Below are 18900 nucleotides of genomic sequence, written 5' to 3'. Positions count from 1 at the left end.
CGTATTTGAACGTCTCTATCATGTCACCCCTCTCTCTGCGTTCCTCGAGAGAGTAAAGGTGCAACTTACCTAGTCGTTCTTCATAAGGGACATCCTTGAGCCCTGAGACCATCTTGGTGGCCAATCGCTGAACCGATTCCATTCTTAGCACATCCTTCCGATAGTGTGGCCTCCAAAATTGTACACAGTATTCCAGATGTGGTCTCACCATGGACCTGTACAGCGGCATTACCACCTCGGGCTTTCGGCTGACAAAGCTTCTCCGAAAGCAACCCAGCATTTGTTTAGCCTTGGATGAGGCTTTCTCTACTTGATTGGCTGCCTTCATATCTTCACTAATGATTACTCCCAGGTCCCGTTCTGCCATAGTTCAGGTTAAGGTCTCACCATTCAGGGTGTATGTTCTGCATGGGTTTCTGCTACCAAGGTGCTAAATAGTAGTAAATAGTGCTCCAGAAAAAGTATGTCCTGTGTCATAGCGTCGGGACATACTTTTTCTGGAGCACTGGTCTACTATTTGGCAGCTGAATTTTAATGCCAAGAAGTGTAAGGTTATGCACCTTGGTAGCAGAAACCCATGCAGAACATACACCCTGAGGGGTGGAGGTTTGGAGAGTAAACATGAGTGTTTCAAGGTTAACATAGGTCGATGTCGGGGGTGGGTCGAATTTAAGAGGGATGGAGGAGAGATAAATGACTGCTAGGCCTCCGCCTTTCTTATTTGCATGAGGGTGCATTTGAAATGTGTAGCCATTGGAGCAGGATTGGGAGAGATAGGCTTTTTCTCCTTTCGTTAGCTATACTTCTGTCAGGCAAAGAATATGTAGACTATGGTGTAGTATGAGATCATGAAGAAGATGATGTTTGTTCCTCATAGAACGGATATTTAGAAGGCCGAGTTTGGGGGAAAGTTGTGATGCGGGTGAGCTGATAATTGGAGGTTTGAAGGTGACTAGAGGAATAGTTGATAGACATTTGGGGGTGTGGGATTTGAGGGGATGAACAGGTGGACGATGTCCCCAGAAAGATGGAATGGGGAAGTCCATGAAAATGGAGGAATAGTGAGAAATGGAAGGATGTTTAGTTAGTGTTAATGAGATTGGGTGAGGGCAAGTCCTTAGTGTTGAATAAGGAGGATGGGAGCCAACCCTAAGTGGCAACGAAGAGGGTTGAGGAGGAGCCCTGAACTGTAGTGAAGAGGGTTGAGGAGGAGCCCTGAACTGTAGTAAGGAGGGTTGAGAGCAGACCCTAAATGGTAATGGAGAAGGTGAAGAGCAAACCTGGCTTAAGGAGTGAGATGAGTAAGAAAAAAATGGTAGGAGAAGATAGAGTTAACATGATTAGTTTTGAAAAAGGGGTTAATTATTTGGCGCACAAAGGAGTGCTCCTTTGGCGTGCACTGCAGTGGGCAGGGAATTTGAGGGTTGTCCTAACCAGTGGCAATATTCAAAGAGTTGCTTAAATGAACTGGTGAAGAAAAGCAGATGCTTAAACAGAGCCAAAACAATAAAGGTGAGACAGGGAGGATGACAGTGAAAACAATTAAAGTAGCAGCTGAAGAATAGGAGAGAGATAGTAAAGCAGTAAGACAATAATTAACTTAAAACAGATTAACGTGGAGGATATAATACAATAATTAAATTATAAAATAACTGCGAGCAAATACAAATAAAAATGGGAGCAAGCATATACAAATTACAGTTGGAGGAAGAGAACACCGGCAAGGTAAAATCCTCAGGTGCTGCTTTAGGAGGTAGTTTAAAAGATTGAAAGGCGTGCGCTGCAGAGGGCAGGAAATTTGAGGATTGTCCTAACCAGAGGTGTTTCCGGTGGGTGGAGTCATTGAGATGGCAATCTTCAAAGAGTCACTTAAATGACTGGAGGCGTTTCCGGAACTGCCCGCACCATGCATGCATGAGTGCCTTCCCGCACAACATAGGCTTGCGGTACCTTAGTTCTTTGTTTTCCACGGAGCTAACGTTGTTCAACTTTTGCCATTTCCTGCTCATGCATTTTTTTTTCTTCTAATATTCTAATTTTCCTCTTCCGTAAGAGTTCATAGAATTTTTATTTTTTTTTAAAAAGGATAGTGAGGAAACTTTCTTTCCTAACTTTTTCCTCTCGTGGGCTTTGGCCGACGAGGCCATATTAGTTTTTCTTCAGCCATAGAGTTCAATTTGGCAGAGGTGCTTTTTCCTTCAATGTCCCGGCCACTATCAGGTTTTAAGAAGTGCAGCAGGTGCCAAAGGCCAATTTCCATCACTGACCCCCCATAGTTGGTGCTTGCAGTGCCTTGGCCAGAATACCGGGTAGATTCTTGTGCTCGGTGTTCTACCCTGCAAAAATGTTCCATTAAAAGCTGGAGACTTCAACAAGAAAAATTGTTTGGCACCAGCATGGAAATGGAGAAGATGTCACAGCCTTCCACATCGAAGACATCAACACTGGCGTCAGGAGACATTTCTCCATTTGGTAAGCCAGCTAAGAAGCCGCCAGCTTCCCAACAGGTCTCGCAGGTCTCTATTGCATCAAGTCCCTCAATGCTGACTAAGCAACGACGTCTTCTGCATCTTGCCTCTCCTACATTGAGGTAGTTGCCTCTCCGAGGCAAGATGCAGCACCAATGGTACCAGCAGAAAGTCCATAGGTACTGGTGCTTTCATTCCGCGAAAAACTCAATGCATTTTTCCAAGTGAGTGATATATTTAAACTCCTTACTCCAGCATTGACTCCCTCTATACCAGGCCAGCCTCCAGAGGGGCATAGACGTTCCACTCCTAAATGTAGACCACATCATCGCAGGTCCAGTTCTTCATTAAGGCATCATCATTCTTCCTCCTCATCTCAACGTTCCAAATCCAGTAACCATCGTTCCTCTTCAGGAGCTTCTAAAAGGAAACATGGCTCTCCTTCATGGTCTTCCAAACGTAAAAAGAGTGTCATATCAGACATTGTCCTAATCATCAGATCAACACTGAGCTTAGCACAAGCATCGATCTGCTCGAAGCACTCCTTCACCAAAGCCCTTTTATGATTATGACTTGTAGTCTGATTCAGCTGAAGACTTCCCTGAGTCTGCAATGGAGTCTTATGAAACTACATTGGAAAAGTCTCCACAAAAGTCTCCACCAAGGGCTAAATCCCATACTGTTTCCCAAATTTATTCACCAGTTAGGCATGGAGTTACCAGTCAAGCTAGAAGCTAACTCTGCCTACAGTGCTTAATACTTGGAGACCTTAGATTTTGATGAGCCTCCTAAAGAACTTCTCAGACTACCTTTGTATGGTATACTCAGACTCTTCACAAGAACAGGGAGATGCCCCTAGCCATTACAGTGGCTCCTAGAAAATTAGACTCTATATAACCATTACAGTGGCTCCTAGAAAATTGGACACTATATAAAATAATTTTTTTCTCCAGGTTTTGACAAACCACAGCTTCAGCACTAGTCTCTAGTGGTAGAGTCAACTTTGAAATAATCTACTCCATCGAAATTCTATGCCTCAGTGCCATCAGGGCATGAAGGATTCACTATGGATAAATTTGGGTGTCTCCTGTACCAAAATTTCATGCTAGCAAATAGAGTTCTAAATTATAATTTCTATATTTCCTGCTATATAAAGCACCTTGCTAAGAAATTACCTTCTTTTGATAGATATATTCCTCCACAACATTTATAGGAATTTCTCATACCCTTGCCCTAGCTAGAAGATACATGGCAAGATCTGCTTATGATGCATTTGAATTATCTTCTAGAGCATCAGCTATATCAGTAGCAATGAGACTTCTTGCATGACTACAAGCCTCAGATATGGTCATCAATCTGCAGGACAGATTAGTGAACATTCCTTGTTTGGGAGATAAGCTGTTTGGTGACTCTATTGAAAATGCCACATAAAAGCTTATTGATCATGAGAAAAATTGGGATGCTTTGGTTAACTCCAAGCCTTCAACTTCCAAATATTTTAAGCCTTCTTCCTATCAAAGGTGTTTTTCCTCAAAACCAGCTGCTCTTCCTAGGCTGCAGCAGAAAAAGCAAAAACAGTGACCCTAGAAATCTCAGCAGCTTCTCAAAAGCCTGCTCAGTCTTTGACAGGCTTCTAGAGAGCATAGCCGCTGTTCCTATTTCTCAGCCTGTTCCTCAACCAATTGGAGGTTGGCTCCAGCTGTATTATTTTCGTTGGGAACTAATAACCACAGACCTAAAGTCATTCGAGAGGGATACTCTCTTCACTTCATCAGTATACCTCCAGATCATCCGCCAAGTGTCCTCTTTCAACCCTCAGTAGACGTCCCTTCTTCTTTGGGAGATAGAATCCCTGTTTTTTCCCAATGCTATAAAGGAGGTTGTACCTGCCCAGAAAAACCAGGTGTTTTACTCCCGGTATTTTCTCATCCCAAAGAAAACAGGAGGTCTGCACCCAATCTTAGACCTCAGGGGCCTCAACAGGTTTCTAGTGAAGGAGAAGTTTTGTATGTTGTCCCTGGCAACTTTATATAATAATAATAATAATAGCTTTATTTATATCCTGTCATACCTTTTCAGTTCAAGATGGTATACAACAAGAACAACACGAGATGCTGTAAGGACAGCGAGGTCCCCTCTTAGATTGCAACAACTGGCTATGCTCTCTAGATCTCAAAGAGGCTTATACTCACATTCCAGTGAATCTGACCTCCAGGAAATTCCTCCGATTTTGGGTGGCACAGCACCATTATCATTACAAGGTTCTTCCCTTTGGCCTTGTATCCTCTCCAGTGTATTAAACAGTGGTCCCTCCTCCACAGCCATCCCACTATCAATTGGTGTACCTCAAGGTTCTGCCCTGGGACCACTTCTTTTCTCAATCTACACATGCTTACTTTGAAGCGCTGATTTCCTTCCACGGCTTCCAGTATCACCTCTCTGCTGACAACTCCCAAATCTATCTCTCCACACCAGATATCTCTACTGAAACCCAGAACTGATTCTCAGCCTGCCTGTCTGACATTGCTGCCTGGATGTCTCACCGCCATCTAAAATTGAATATGGTTAAAACGGAGCTGCTTATCTTTCCACCTAAATCCACTTCCCTGCTTCCCCCATTCTATTTCTCGGAGGACAACACTCTTATCCTCCCTGTTTTGTCTTCTCACAATCTCGGCGTCATCTTTGACTCCTCTCTCTCCTTCTCTGCCCAGATACAACATATCGCTAACCCTTGTTGCTTCTTCCTCTATATTATCAAAATCTGACCCTTCCTTTCCAAGCACACTAACAAAACCTTTATCTTTGCCCTAATCACTTTGCGCTTAGATTACTACAACTTGCTACTCTCAGGTTTCCCATTCAGACATCTTTCTCCCCTTACAATCCATCCAGAATTTGGCTGCATAGTTCATATTCTATGAGAGCTGCTATACTTGTGTTACCCCTCTCCTAAAGCCACTTCATTGGCTTCCCATCCGTTTCCAAATAGAATTCATACTCCTCTTACTGACCTACAAATGCATTCACTCAGCTGCCCCTCGTCTCTCTTCACTTAACTCCCCTATGTCTCCCTGTCTCCCCCCTGCGAGCTTCGTTCAGCTGGTAAATCCCACCTATCTGTGCCCTTCTCCTCCTGTGCCAACTCCATACTCTGTCCCTTCTATCGTGCTATGCCATATGCCTAGAACAAACTTCCCAAATCCTTAAGGCGGGCTCTGTCTCTGGCAATGTTCAAGTCCAAGTTAAAAGCCCACCTATTTGAAACTACTTTCAACTCCTGTCACCTTGCTTGGGTTCTGCATCCCCAACCCTGTATGCCATATCTGTCTGTCCAAGTAAGATTGTAAACTCTTCTGTGCAGGGACAGTCTATTAAATGTCAAAATGTACAGCACTGCGTATGCCTTTCAGCGTTATATAAGTGATAATTGTAGTAGTAGTAGGAAGGATCCATAATGATGGTGTCTGGGAATGCCCTCCTGCAAGTTCATCATGTCTGAGAAACCCTTTTTATAATCTATTTAATCATAGCCAAGGGGGAGGAGTTTCAGCTTTGATGCCTCTGTGCCGAGGGTGTCCTTTTCAATTGATTGACCCTTGGGAAGCCATTACATCATGAAAATGTGTTGGACCTAATTATCACATCAGCTCTTCTGTGCTGGAGAGTTGTCTCTTATTGCTTCAAAGCTTAAGGGGGAGGTGTGCTTTGCTACATAACTGTTGAAACTCTTTATAGTAGACGCAGGATGTGTGATGGTGGGCCTGCAACATGTTGCTAGGCCTTATTTAATTCCAGATATCACAATCTCTCTTTATGAGAGTCAGAGCTGAAATCCTTATTAAAATGGTGATGAATTGCCGTGTGCTGTTTGCCTTTATCATTAGACAATTATTCATTCAAATAATTTTTTTACCTTTAAGCTGCTGGAGGGTTCTGAACTATGGAAGAGCAGACCCGATTAGCTTCATCCTGGGCTACATTGCAACTTGTCCATGAAGAACACATACCTCAGTCTTTGCATGCTGTCATCTATATGTATAAGTAGCACTTAAAAAAAAATCACTATATAGATGCTGAATAACAGATACATTTGCTTTTTATATACAGTATATAAATGTGTGGTGTATCTAAAATTCATATCATTGTTTGTAAATCTACATGAAATTCAGCAAAGGTAAAAGTGCAATTAGGTGGGGAGAAGGGGGCAGGGATTTGATACTTCTGCATTTTCTTTGAATTTATTTTACTTGAGAAACAGCTTTTATGTTCAAGATTTTACTCCAGCACAGATCAATGGGGTTCATTTTGCTTATTATTTTGATGTGTTAAGTTGATGTTATTTTTTAATTGAACAGATGGGATAATGCTGAAACAGAGAGGCTTAGCCCCTGGGACATGGACCTTATTTCCAAAAGTGGTATGTGAAAATGTATTTATCTTTGACATTGCATCTTTTGATCATTACTTGATAGGATCCCAAGCTCATTTTAAAACTTTAAAGCAGAAATGCTTTTTACCTATAGTAAAAATATTTGGCATAAATGGGTGAGCAAGCCTTGTCTAGACAGAAATGAAGTCTAATAAATAGAATCCAAAATATAAGAAATTCTTTGTATTGGACCAACTTATAGGTATTCCTTATATATAATTTTTATGATATTTACTAAATATTTAGGGCTCCTTTTACTAAGGTGCGCTAGTGTTTTTAGTGTACATACAAAATTGCCACATGCTAAATTGCAGGGTACACTTCTAGAATAACGCCAGCTCAATGTTGGTGTTAAGGTCTAGCATGAGGGGCAATTTAGCGCGCGCTATTCCGCGCGTTAAGGCCCTAACACACCTATGTAAAAGGAGCCCTTAATTTAGTTCCTAATTGTGTAAATTATATTAACTGTCTTTTTCATAGCTTTATTTCTAGTCCACCTATCTTAAACACTAGGTGGGTTTAGTAATAACTGAGAATTTGAACTAGCATGTCTCTCCCTCATTTCTCTCCTCTTTTCATAACATTTTAGACTACTTAATGTGCTCCTGGAGATTTAAATATTGTATCGACCTACAAGCAGTTTTAATATATTTGGTTATTTCAGGAAAAAAAATGCAAGAATCAATATTAGCCTGCAGCAATCAGACATTTGTAAGCTGAACAGTTAAGCCGTGGGCTAAACTGAGCCCAGATATTTAATACTGGGCCATGTTAAGGCACCAGCATTGAACATCTGAGTTACAGCAATTCTCAGAGAGCAAGCAGCCCTTCAATTCTCACAGCTGGGTGATGTCATCCGACAGAGCTAACTAGCTATTAAATGTAGAAACTTCATGCATGCGCTGGTACCTTCTCACTTAATGCGCAAGCAGAGGTCCCTCAGTCTTCATTTATTCGTGGAGCTAAGAGGATGTGTTGAAGTGTTCTCTAGTGATTTTCGAGTGCGCAGCTGCACACCTTCCTTTCAAGGGTTTTTTTGTTGTTTTTTTCTTTTCCCTTTTTTCAGTTACATAGAAATACAGAAAAATGAAGACAGATAAAGATCATATGGCCTATCTAGTCTGCCTAATCATGCCCTCTACTATCCCTTTTTCTCCCTTAGAGATCCAACATACTTGTCCCAAGCTTTCTGGAATTCAGATACACTTTTGGTCTCCACCACTTCTACCAGGAGGCCGTTCTACGTGTTCACCACTCTTTCTGTGAAAAAAGTATTTTCCAAGGTTACTTCTTTCTTTCTTTCTTTCTTTCTTTCTTTCCTTCTTTCCTTCTTTCCTTCTTTCCTTCCTTCCTTCCTTCCTTCCTTTCCTTTCCTTTCCTTCCTTCCTTTCCCTTCCTTCCTTCCTTCCCGTAATATTTAAAACCCCAAACACATTCACACTCTGCACCACTCAATCAAACCATACAAACAACACCACTCAATTAAACCATATAAATAGTGGCAGCTATTGCGTTTTTTGCACTTTAGCTGTTGCACTTTACTTTGTGATTACGGGTATTTATTATGCTTAGTCAATGTATTGTGTGTGTTTAGGTATGTTCTTCATTTATCAGTCAGTATAAGCTGCTTGTTTAATGTAGGTATATTCATTTGATTTCTCAAGCTTTTTAATTTGGTTTTGCTGTTGTCTTTAGTAACTTGTAGGAGATAGAAATTTTTGCACTGGCACTTTCCATAGACTTATTTTCACAAGCGTACAACTTTTTTATAAATATTTTATTTATTCATCTCAGGGTCTTTGCACATTCATCTTTTTATACTCTCCTTTTATATATTTTTAGCATAGTTGATATTTATTCAGTAAGATTTGACAATTAGATATTATGTATTAATTTGTTAATGTCTGTGTATGTATTTATCAAAATTTAAAATTATGTATGCATAAATTATCTATTTCACTTCACACACCCCACTCATTCATATATATTTTGTTGGTTTAGTCATTCATGGGATATATGTTGTGATGTCTTTATTCCCCCTTTCTCCTGAATGTTAAGTCTGCAATTTTTTATTTGGAAGTTCAATTATTACTTTGTTCACAGGGGATGATTATGGACTACATGATGTATGAGGCTACTCTCATTTAGACGCATGTCTGGTGCTAGTCACCTTTGAGATCTAGCCTGAGCCAGAGGTTGATGAGACTCTTGATGAGCTTATACTGATGTCCTTTATTCTAACCCCAGTGTTCTTCCAAGGAATAATTATTTTGCCAGACTTTTCTTTTCAGGTCTAAGGAGGCTTAGCCAATTCTTTAGCAGTATCTTACATAGAGAAGTCACAGACTACAATCTGCATCTGACAGGCCAATCCCTGGTAGTACCTGTTAGTCAGTCTGCATTAGTTTATTTGGAGCTCATGGCCGTCCCTGCTTTATCCTCACCTACTGTTTATCAGGGTTTTGAGCGCACCCTTAGGAGGCTCAGGGGCAGATTCTCAAAACTAAAATCTGCCTTTAATGTGCTTGCTATACTGTATCCAGGCGGTTTAGAGTGCATGTATTTTAGCGGCAGATTATCAAAACAGCTTGCCAAGGTCTTTTCCAAGTTTTCTAGCAGTCTTTGATACTGCCATGCAAACGTAGTACAACGAGGTCATTAATATTGCAATGATCACTCCGAGCGATTCTCTATAATCGCAGAGTGATTCTCTAACCTCGTTGTGCCATATTTGCATTCAAAATTTACCGACAGTGCCTGAGTGCTGATTGGCTCAGGCACTGACAGGCAAGTAAGACTTGACAGCTCAGACCCTCCTCCCTAAGCAAATTAAAATAATTTTTTTTTTAAAAAACAACCCAAATTGAAGTTCGGCAGGAGAGATGCGCACTCTTTCCTGCCGCATCACAGACAATAACCCATCTGCTCTTTCACTGGGCAGAATGGCATTGCCAGGTGCTCTCGGCAGCACATGTGGTTGGGAATCGACAGTGTTCAAGCAGACTTCCCCAGTAGACAAATCTTGGATCCGGGTGATTGGGCGTTCTCCTCACCAGTGTACCAAGCTATTGTGCGGCACTGGGGTTGTTCTCATTTCAACCTAATGGCTACACTGAAGAACTCCAAAAGCAGCCCGATTCTTCAATCGAAGATCCGATCCCAGAAGCGAGGGCCTAGATGCTCTAGTACAGCCATTGCTGTATGTTTTTCCTCCCTGGCACATGATAGGTCAAGTCCTTCATTGGATTATGATCATCAGGGAAGAGTCATTCTGATGGCTCCAGATTGGTCTCGCAGACCATGGTATATGGATCTGATGCATCTTCGCATGGGTCATGGTTAAACTAAACTAAAACTTAAATTTATAGACCGTGTCATCTTTATAAGAATAAAGCTCGACTCGGTTTACAGCACTTGGTGTGAGGAAAAAAACTAGTTGCGGGCTCTTCCAAACCTCCCTCAGGATCCAGTGTGCATGGAGGATCCTGATCACTTTGCTCTTAGACATGGCTATTGATCATGAAGTGTTAGAGTGCAAAGAATATTCTGATGTAGTCATGTCTACCCTTCTGAAATCTAAGAAGTCACTACTGTATCTGCCTATGCTAAGACGTGGAAGACTTTCCAACATCGGTGCAACCAGGAAAGTGTGGAGCCGTATTCTGCTCTAGTTTCAGTGGTGCTAGCCTCTTTCCAAGTGGACCTTAATAAAGGCCTCACCATGGCTTCCTTTTAGGTTCAAGTCTCTGGGCTCTGTTTCAGAGCCCAGGACCATTGTCCTTCGCTTGCATCTCACCATAATGTGGCTAGATTTCTGAAAGGTGCTCTTATTATTAGACCACCAATCAAACCACCATTCCCTTCATGGGACCTTAATTTGGTTCTGTCTGGCCTCACCGAACCTCCATATGAGCCGCTGAAAGATGCTTCTCTCTTGGACCTAATGTTAAAGGCAGTTTTTCTGGTTGCCATTACCTCAGCGAGTCGCATCTCAGAGCTCCAGATTCTGTCTGGTAGAGATCCTTTCTTGTGGATCTCAGAGATTGGGATCTCTCTCCGCACCATTCCTTCATTTCTGCCGAAGGTGGTGTCAGCATTCTGTGTTAATCAGGAAGTTCGTTTGCCTGTTTTTCAGCCTCCTGGTTCTAGAAAGCAGGATCACATTTTGAAAAAGTTGGATGTGCACAGGGTTCTTCTGCGTTATCTAGAGGTCACAAATGAGTTTTGCATCTGATCATCACTTTGTGCTGACTCATTCCTTTAAGCGGAGCACTCCCGCTTCCAAACCCACTATTTCTAGATGGATCCATAAGCTCATTTGGATCTATATTTCTAGATGGATCCATAAGCTTATTTTGTCAGCCTATATTCTTTGCGGTAGACAGTCTCCTGTGTCTGCTAAGGTGCATATTCTAACCAGGAGTTTGGCCTCCTCATGCCCTGAGGCTAGGGCAATCTCCTCTGAGGAGAGGTGTTCAGAGTGGACCAAGTAGGTGCTCTAAAGTTTGCCAAGTTTTACAGAGTGGATGTGCTTTTGGGTCTTCCGTCTGGAGGATTGACACAGTCAGCCTGCCCTAGGAGTTTGACTGCTTTTGTACATCCCACGTGTGTAGAATGACACACCTCTGGCACTGGAAAGAGAGATTATGTTCTTACTTTGTTAATATCTTTTCCAGTAGATAGGTGTGTCATTCTAGACTTCCACTCTGTCCTTCCTGTGCCTATCTACTGTCTCATTCTGTTTATGTTTCTCCTAGTTTGATTCTTGGATGCCAGTCAGCCCGTTGAGCCTTGAATAATGTTGTATATATGTTCAAATTGCATACAAGGATTGTTCCTGAGCTCCTTTGATGCTTCTGTTGGCTGTTTTAAACTTTTGATGATTTACAATTACTTTATTTAAGCAGAACAGTTGTCACTTGGAAAAGTTTGCATTGTTGTCTCAAGTTTACATACTATCAATGGAGCTCTTTATGCTTGGGTACTAACTAAAGATGGCAGTAGAGCTCCCAGTGAAGCAGAGGAGAGGCACAGAAAAAATCCAGAGTGGATTCCTTCTGTAGATGGCTTGAGGCCATGGGGAAAATCCCACATCTCTAGAATGACACACCTATCTACTGGAAAAGATATTATCAAAGTAACCCTAATCTCTTTTTATGTTATTAGGATGTATTAATAATTGGAAATAAAATCATAAGCTCTATACTCTCTTTATCAACCTTAAACACAAAACACAACACAATTGATTTTCTTATGGGAAACACAGCAAATTCTATGCACTTTTGTAGGTAAAAATGTTTTACTTGCTTTAAACATGCTTCTGAACTTTATCCAGTTTGGGAGAAGTGCATATGTTGCCTCACATGTCTATATTCATCTGTTAACAGAAATGTCCATGATGAATAATAGGGTTGTGCATTAATTTTTTGATTAATAGTAAAGTGTTATGAATGACAGCATTTTCAGTTAGCTTCACTGCCAACTAATCAAATGCACAAGACCACATAGACCCCGTATCTCCACTCTACTCACTTTCAACCAATTCAATATTTCATATCTCAATTGAATATCAACTGCAGACCTCAAAAACACCACTCCACTACCCATATAGAAACTTTTTCAGAGGGGAGAATTACGTGTTGCATCCTAACTGGTCTAAGTTGAATTTTTTTCTTTTAAATATATGTGTTTAATTTTCTTAAGAATTCATTTAAATATTACTTCTTGTAAATAAATTACTTATCTCTGTGTAGAGTGTTAATTCTTCAATGACTACTTGCACACTGAGCGGCTGGATCCAACATGTTTCACAAATAGCTTTGTCAAGGATCACCCTGAAATAATTTTAAACAGTAAAGCCAGCATTAGAATTTATTTCCACACTTCACTTTTGAATAAACTTAAGAAATTATCTGTTTGAATTGAAGTTAAAATTATTAATGCTGCTATCATCCAACTCCCAGTAATACTTCAAGCAAGATGGTGGTGGCTTGCAATGGACCTGCTATTTATTTAATTTCAAATTTATCAGCTGAGACCACTATCTCCCTATTGGATAAGAATTTTCTACATACTATCTCCCCTTTGTACGTCCAAGAAGCATAGCACTGACTATCTTATTAGTCCTAGTGACGTCAACAATCAGCTGTAAACGCCTGCCTCTCATAGGACAGGATTAGATGAGCGTGTCCCACTCTACTTGCAAATTCAGCCCCTCTGGATCTACTGTATTTAGTCGGTAAATCCAGCGTTGTTCTTTAGCATTTAGTATTTTTTCCAAGTTATCTCCTTCCCTCCTTTAAAAATTTGATCTATGACCCTCCACCGTAAGTCCTCAACAGTGTTTTAACCGGACCATATGCTGGACCATGGGGGGCTTGTAAATTTTCATTTACCGTATATACTCGAATATAAGTTGATCCAAATATAAGTTGAGACCCCCATTTTTCCCCCCAAAAAGGAGGAAAAATGGTTGACTTGAATATAAGACGGGAGCTTAATATTCAAGTGTCACGCCCTGTCATGATCTACACCCAGTGTCCCTTCCTTCACGCCCTCCCCTGTCAGGCTCTGCACCCAGTCCTCCTCTCTGCCAGGCTCTGCACCCAGCCATCTTCCCTTCCTTACCAGGCTCTGCACCCAGCCCCCTCACTCCCTGCCAGGCTCTGCACCCAGCCCTCTTCCCTCCCTGCCCTATCAGGCTCTGTACCCAGCCCCCCTCACTTCTTGCAGGACGAGAACTGGCAGTGGCCATTCAGAGAGCAGCGCGGGGCCGTGCAGGAAGAACTCGGCCCTGTCGGGTACACCGCTGGCCATGAAAATGGAACGGGGATGGAGAGGCTCATGGGGCAGGGCGCAGAAAGATTGCTCCTGCCCTGTACACCACTGGACCACCAGGGATTAAAAATGGCGCAAAAGGTAAGCACACGCTGGGGGGGGGGGGGGATGTAAAAAAAAAAGTTAGTCGGCCAGTACGGGAGACAGAGGCATCCCTCCTGTCCCAGCCTGCCGTATCCGGGAGGGGGTTGGGTTGATGACCCGAATATAGGACGAGACCCTCATTTTGGGGCCATTTTTTGGCCCAAAAATCCCATCCTATATTTGAGTATATACGGTATTATGCGGGATTTATGTTCATTTAACCATATCTTAATGGGGCAGCTCGTTCGTCCTACATATATCAATCCAAAAACTCAGTGGATATTCGCTGGGGGGGAAACCCTTTGCTGCAGTATTTGAAATATAATGTCTAAAGCCTGGGTTTGGGGAATCTGGGTCCATTGCACACTGCCGCCATCTTGCTTGAAGTATTACTGGGAGTCAGATGACAGCGGCATTAGTAAGTTTAACTCCAATTCAAATAGTTAATTTCTTAAGTTTATTCAAAAGTGAAGTGTGGAAATAAATTCTAATGCTGGTTTTACTATATAAAATTACTTCGGGGGGGGGGGGGGATCCTTGACAAAGCTATTTGTGAAACATGTCGGATCCAGCCGCTCAGTGAGCAAGTAGTCACTGAAGAATTAACACTACATAGAGATAAGTAATTTATTTACCAAAAATTAGTAACTATTTACAAGAAGTAATATTTAAATGAATGCTTAAGAAAATTAAACACATATATTTAAAAGAAAAAATTCAACTTAGACCAGTTAGGATGCAACACGTAATTCTCCCCTCTGAAAAAGTTTCTATATGGGTAGTGGAGTGGTGTTTCTGAGGTCTGCAGTTGATATTCAATTGAGATATGAAATATTGAATTGGTTGAAAGTGAGTAAACTTAGAGCGGAGTTACGGTGTTGAATATTAATGCTTTAAGTGGGAGAGGTTAAAGAAAGTCCATTGAATATTGTGAACAGATGTTCAAGACCACATGGATGCACAAACTGACATTTTTCCTGCTGCTTTATCATAGACATATGCACACAGCCAAAGGTGCTGATGTCACTTTGAGGGTGTCTAGGACATAAGAACATAAGCAGTGCCTCCGCCGGGTCAGACCATAGGTCCATCCTGCCCGGCAGTCCGCTCCCGCGGCGGCCCAGACTGGTCACGACCTGTCTGTATCAAGACCAGACTGGTCAAGTCCTGTCTTCCTATCGAAGTCCTAACCTTCCGGTCTTGCACATGCACGACCTGGTTTGGTTTCTATACTCATTACTTGGTTAGCTTTTTATACTTGTGTTACATCCCAGCTCCTCCCACAGTATCCCGCGATCCCTTTATCCCTCAGGAATCCGTCCAATCCCTGTTTGAATCCCTGTACCGTACTCTGCCTGATCACTTCCTCCGGTAGCGCATTCCAAGTGTCCACGACCCTTTGGGTGAAAAAAAACTTCCTTGCATTTGTTTTGAACCTATCTCCCTTCAGTTTCTCCGAATGCCCCCTCGTATTCGCTGTCCCTTTCAGTCTGAAGAATCTGTCCCTATCCACCCTCTCTATGCCCCTCATGATCTTGAAGGTCTCTATCATATCTCCCCTGAGCCTCCTCTTCTCCAGAGAGAAGAGCCCCAGCCTATCCAACCTCTCGGCGTATGGGCAGTGTTCCAGCCCTTTTACCATTTTCGTTGCTCTCCTTTGTACTCTCTCAAGTACCGCCATGTCCTTCTTGAGGTGCGGCGACCAATACTGAACGCAGTATTCCAGATGTGGACGCACCATCGCTCGATACAATGACATGATGACTTCCCGTGTTCTGGTTGTTATGCCCTTTTTTATGATGCCCAGCATCCTGTTGGCTTTTTTCGAGGCTGCTGCGCACTGTGCAGATGGCTTCAGTGATGCATCCACCAGCACACCCAAGTCTCTCTCAAGTCTGCTGTCTCCCAACAATACCCCCCCCAATTTGTAGTTGAACAACGGGTTCTTTTTCCCTATATGCATGACCTTGCATTTGTCCACGTTAAAGCGCATTTGCCATTTGTTTGCCCAGTCTTCCAGCTTGTCAAGGTCCCTTTGCAGGTCCTCACACTCCTCCCTGGTCTTAACTCTGCCGCACAGTTTGGTATCGTCTGCAAATTTTATAACCTCGCACTTTGCCTCCTTTTCCAGGTCATTGATAAATATGTTAAAGAGTAACGGCCCCAGCACCGACCCCTGTGGCACACCGCTTGTGACTCCCCTCCAGTCAGAATATTGACCCTTTACTCCGACCCTCTGCAGTCTACCCGACAACCAGTGCTTGATCCATCTGTGCACATCCCCTCCCACCCCGTGGTTCCACAGCTTCTTAAGCAGCCTTTCATGTGGCACCTTGTCGAAAGCTTTTTGAAAATCGAGGTAAATGATGTCTATGGGTTCCCCATTGTCCACCCGACTGCTTATTCCCTCAAAGAAGTACAGGAGGTTCGTTAGGCACGACCTTCCCTTACAGAATCCGTGCTGGCTTGTTCTCAGTAGGCCATTCCTCTCGATGTGCTCGCAAATGCCATCCTTGATCATAGCTTCCACCATCTTCCCTATAATTGAAGTCAGGCTCACCGGCCTGTAGTTCCCGGGGTCACCCCTCGATCCCTTCTTGAAGATAGGTGTGACATTCGCCAATTTCCAGTCCTCTGGTACCTCACCAGTTTTCAAGGATAGGTTGCAAACGTGCTGGATTGTGCCCGCTATTTCTTGTCTTAGTTCCTTCAGAACCCTTGGGTGGATCCCGTCCGGGCCCGGTGATTTGCCGCATTTCAGCCTGTCTATCTGTTTGAGGACATCCTCCTTACTTACCTCTAGGTGTTCCAATTTTTCAGCCTGTTCCCCACTCATGAGCTCCTCTGAGTCCGGTATATTAGATGTGTCTTCGCTCGTGAAAACCGACGAGAAGAATGTGTTCAACCTCTCAGCTACCTCTTTATCCTCCTTAATCACTCCCTTCCTATCCCCATCGTCCAACGGCCCCACCTCCTCTCTCGCTGGTCGCTTCCCCTTAACGTAACTGAAGAATGCCTTGAAGTTTTTCGCCTCCCTGGCCAGCCCCTCTTCGTATTTCCCCTTTGCTTTTCTAACCTCCCGGTGGCATTCCTTTTGACATTTCCTGTGCGCCTGGTGATTTTCCTCCGTTGGGCCGTTTAAGAGCCACCAGTTCAGCATGACCCTTTCATTGCAGGTCTATTTGGTGCAGCCCTTCATCATGGAACAAGTTCAGCATGGCCCTCCGATTTTGGGCTCCCACTTGCCGTACATGCACCAGGCTGCAAAACACTCTAGCCTCCACCTGCTCCATGGCATTCTGCACCACCATGCTGGAGCGTTGGTGGCAGTGCCCCCTCCCCTATCAGCACTCCACTTTGATCCAGCATTTGGCACATGGGAGGGGGACAATTCCCCCCCAAATTAGACAATCCTGCATGTTGTAAGGATGGTAGTGCTTCTACAATGTTAGGTTGGAGGGGTTATGGTTGAAGCGGCCTTACAATCCATGGTCCCGAGTTCAATACCTTCACAGAAGATTCACCAGAAGTAGAATCAAATAAGAAAAACAGCCAGAGGTGATGGCATAAAGAATATATTATAGAAATAGACTTATAGAAAAGTAAGATTCATAAACATTATAATTAAGGAGAGAGCAAAGTTCCAGAGATAGAGAGAGAGAGAGATAAGTTTTACAATTACAGAGAATGCTTCTGTGCTCTTGTGAATGAGAGAGAATAGGTCCTGTGAGGCCAGAGAGTTAAAGAGAGAAAGGTGGGGGGTGATGTTCCCAGCTTCAGGTTCCAGAGATAGAGCAAGAGGAAGGGCAAGAGAGAAGGGTGTTGTAGAGAGGAGGCTTTTATAGCTTGGAATCTTATTCTAAATATAGAAACTATTGTATTTCCCAGTATCTTTCTGTTTATAATTTGTACACTGTTTAAAACAATGGTTAGTTTAATTGATAAGGAAGGTGTGATACTTGCAGGCATGGTAGATGGGATTAGACTTCTTTGTCCCATTCAAGCAGCCTATCTTCTTGATAAACAATACAGTCTAGCTGGATGCTTAATGTATGTGAATTCTGTGCAGGAGCAATTAGGGTCTAACTGCATCAACATTCCAGAGTCAGATTGATATAATGTCCCATAGGCCTTTGCTGACATTGGTTAGGGCAACCAAAATGCTGATTGCTAACAATAGCTATGCTGACACATGTGTTGTATTTCTGTGAAGGACCGCACTGAACTTGTCCCGCAATGAAAGGACCACAAATGGTGGTTCTAAAATGGCAGTGATGAAAGGGCCTCACTGAACTAGTGGCTCTGAAACGGCCGCAGTGAAGCAACCCATTCCATTTCTTGAAACCTATGCATATACCTTGTCACTGAATAGAGATTACTTTTTGATTTTTGATTCAGAAAATTATATGCAGGTACAGCCTTAGTTGATTGGGCAAATTCCTTTGAAAATTCTCATTCTTTCGTCTCTGTCTATATCAGGGATCTCAAATTCCCTCCTTGAGGGCCGCAATCCAGTCGGGTTTTTAGGATTTCCCCAATGAATATGCATTGAAAGCAGTGCATGCACATAGATCTCATGCATATTCATTGGGGAAATCCTGAAAACCCGAATGGATTGCGGCCCTCAAAAAGGGACTTTGAGATCCCTGGTCTATATCCTTTCAGACAAAACAAAAATCAGAGTATATGGGACATCCAATCCAAATAAGTCAAGTGGGCTTCAGTAAGCACCAAAATATATTTAAGGAATAGGGGGAAGTCTCAGAATAATGTAGCTCATATTCCATCTACTGTGCGAGCAATGCTTTTTTCTTTAGCACTCTCCAGACCTGTATAGGATTAATCTTACAAGTGGGTATATATCTCATCATGACCAGCAGATGGAGACTGAGACAAAACTTTGGAACTGTACATATCATGTGACCTCCTCCCTAATTACCTCAGTCTTCTCTCAGTCTCCAGCAGGTGTGGTAAGCTGTACCCATCTCCCTTGGTAGGGCTGCTGGAATTAGTTTAGGAATTTTTGTCCCTTTTGTTGCCGGATTGAGCTTGGGTGGACTCTGTTTGGGGGGTCCATCC

At 42.7% G+C, this 18900-nt stretch overlaps 1 protein-coding gene across 2 annotated transcripts in view; it reads left to right on the top strand.

Moving 5' to 3' along the window:
* The window catches only part of BRWD1 (bromodomain and WD repeat domain containing 1), a 614838-nt gene that overhangs the window by 486392 nt on the left and 109546 nt on the right, over positions 1-18900 (top strand). For both annotated transcript variants that reach the window (XM_033941455.1, XM_033941456.1), the window contains one exon: positions 6827-6888. In XM_033941455.1, coding sequence (XP_033797346.1) covers positions 6827-6888 — 62 coding nt within the window. The remainder of the gene's footprint in view (positions 1-6826; positions 6889-18900) is intronic.

The sequence above is a fragment of the Geotrypetes seraphini genome, chromosome 4 (genome assembly GCF_902459505.1).
Source record: "Geotrypetes seraphini chromosome 4, aGeoSer1.1, whole genome shotgun sequence".
Lineage (NCBI taxonomy): Eukaryota > Metazoa > Chordata > Amphibia > Gymnophiona > Dermophiidae > Geotrypetes > Geotrypetes seraphini.
The sequence above is the reverse complement of the archived record's forward strand: the minus strand, read 5'-3'. Positions and strand labels throughout refer to the sequence as shown.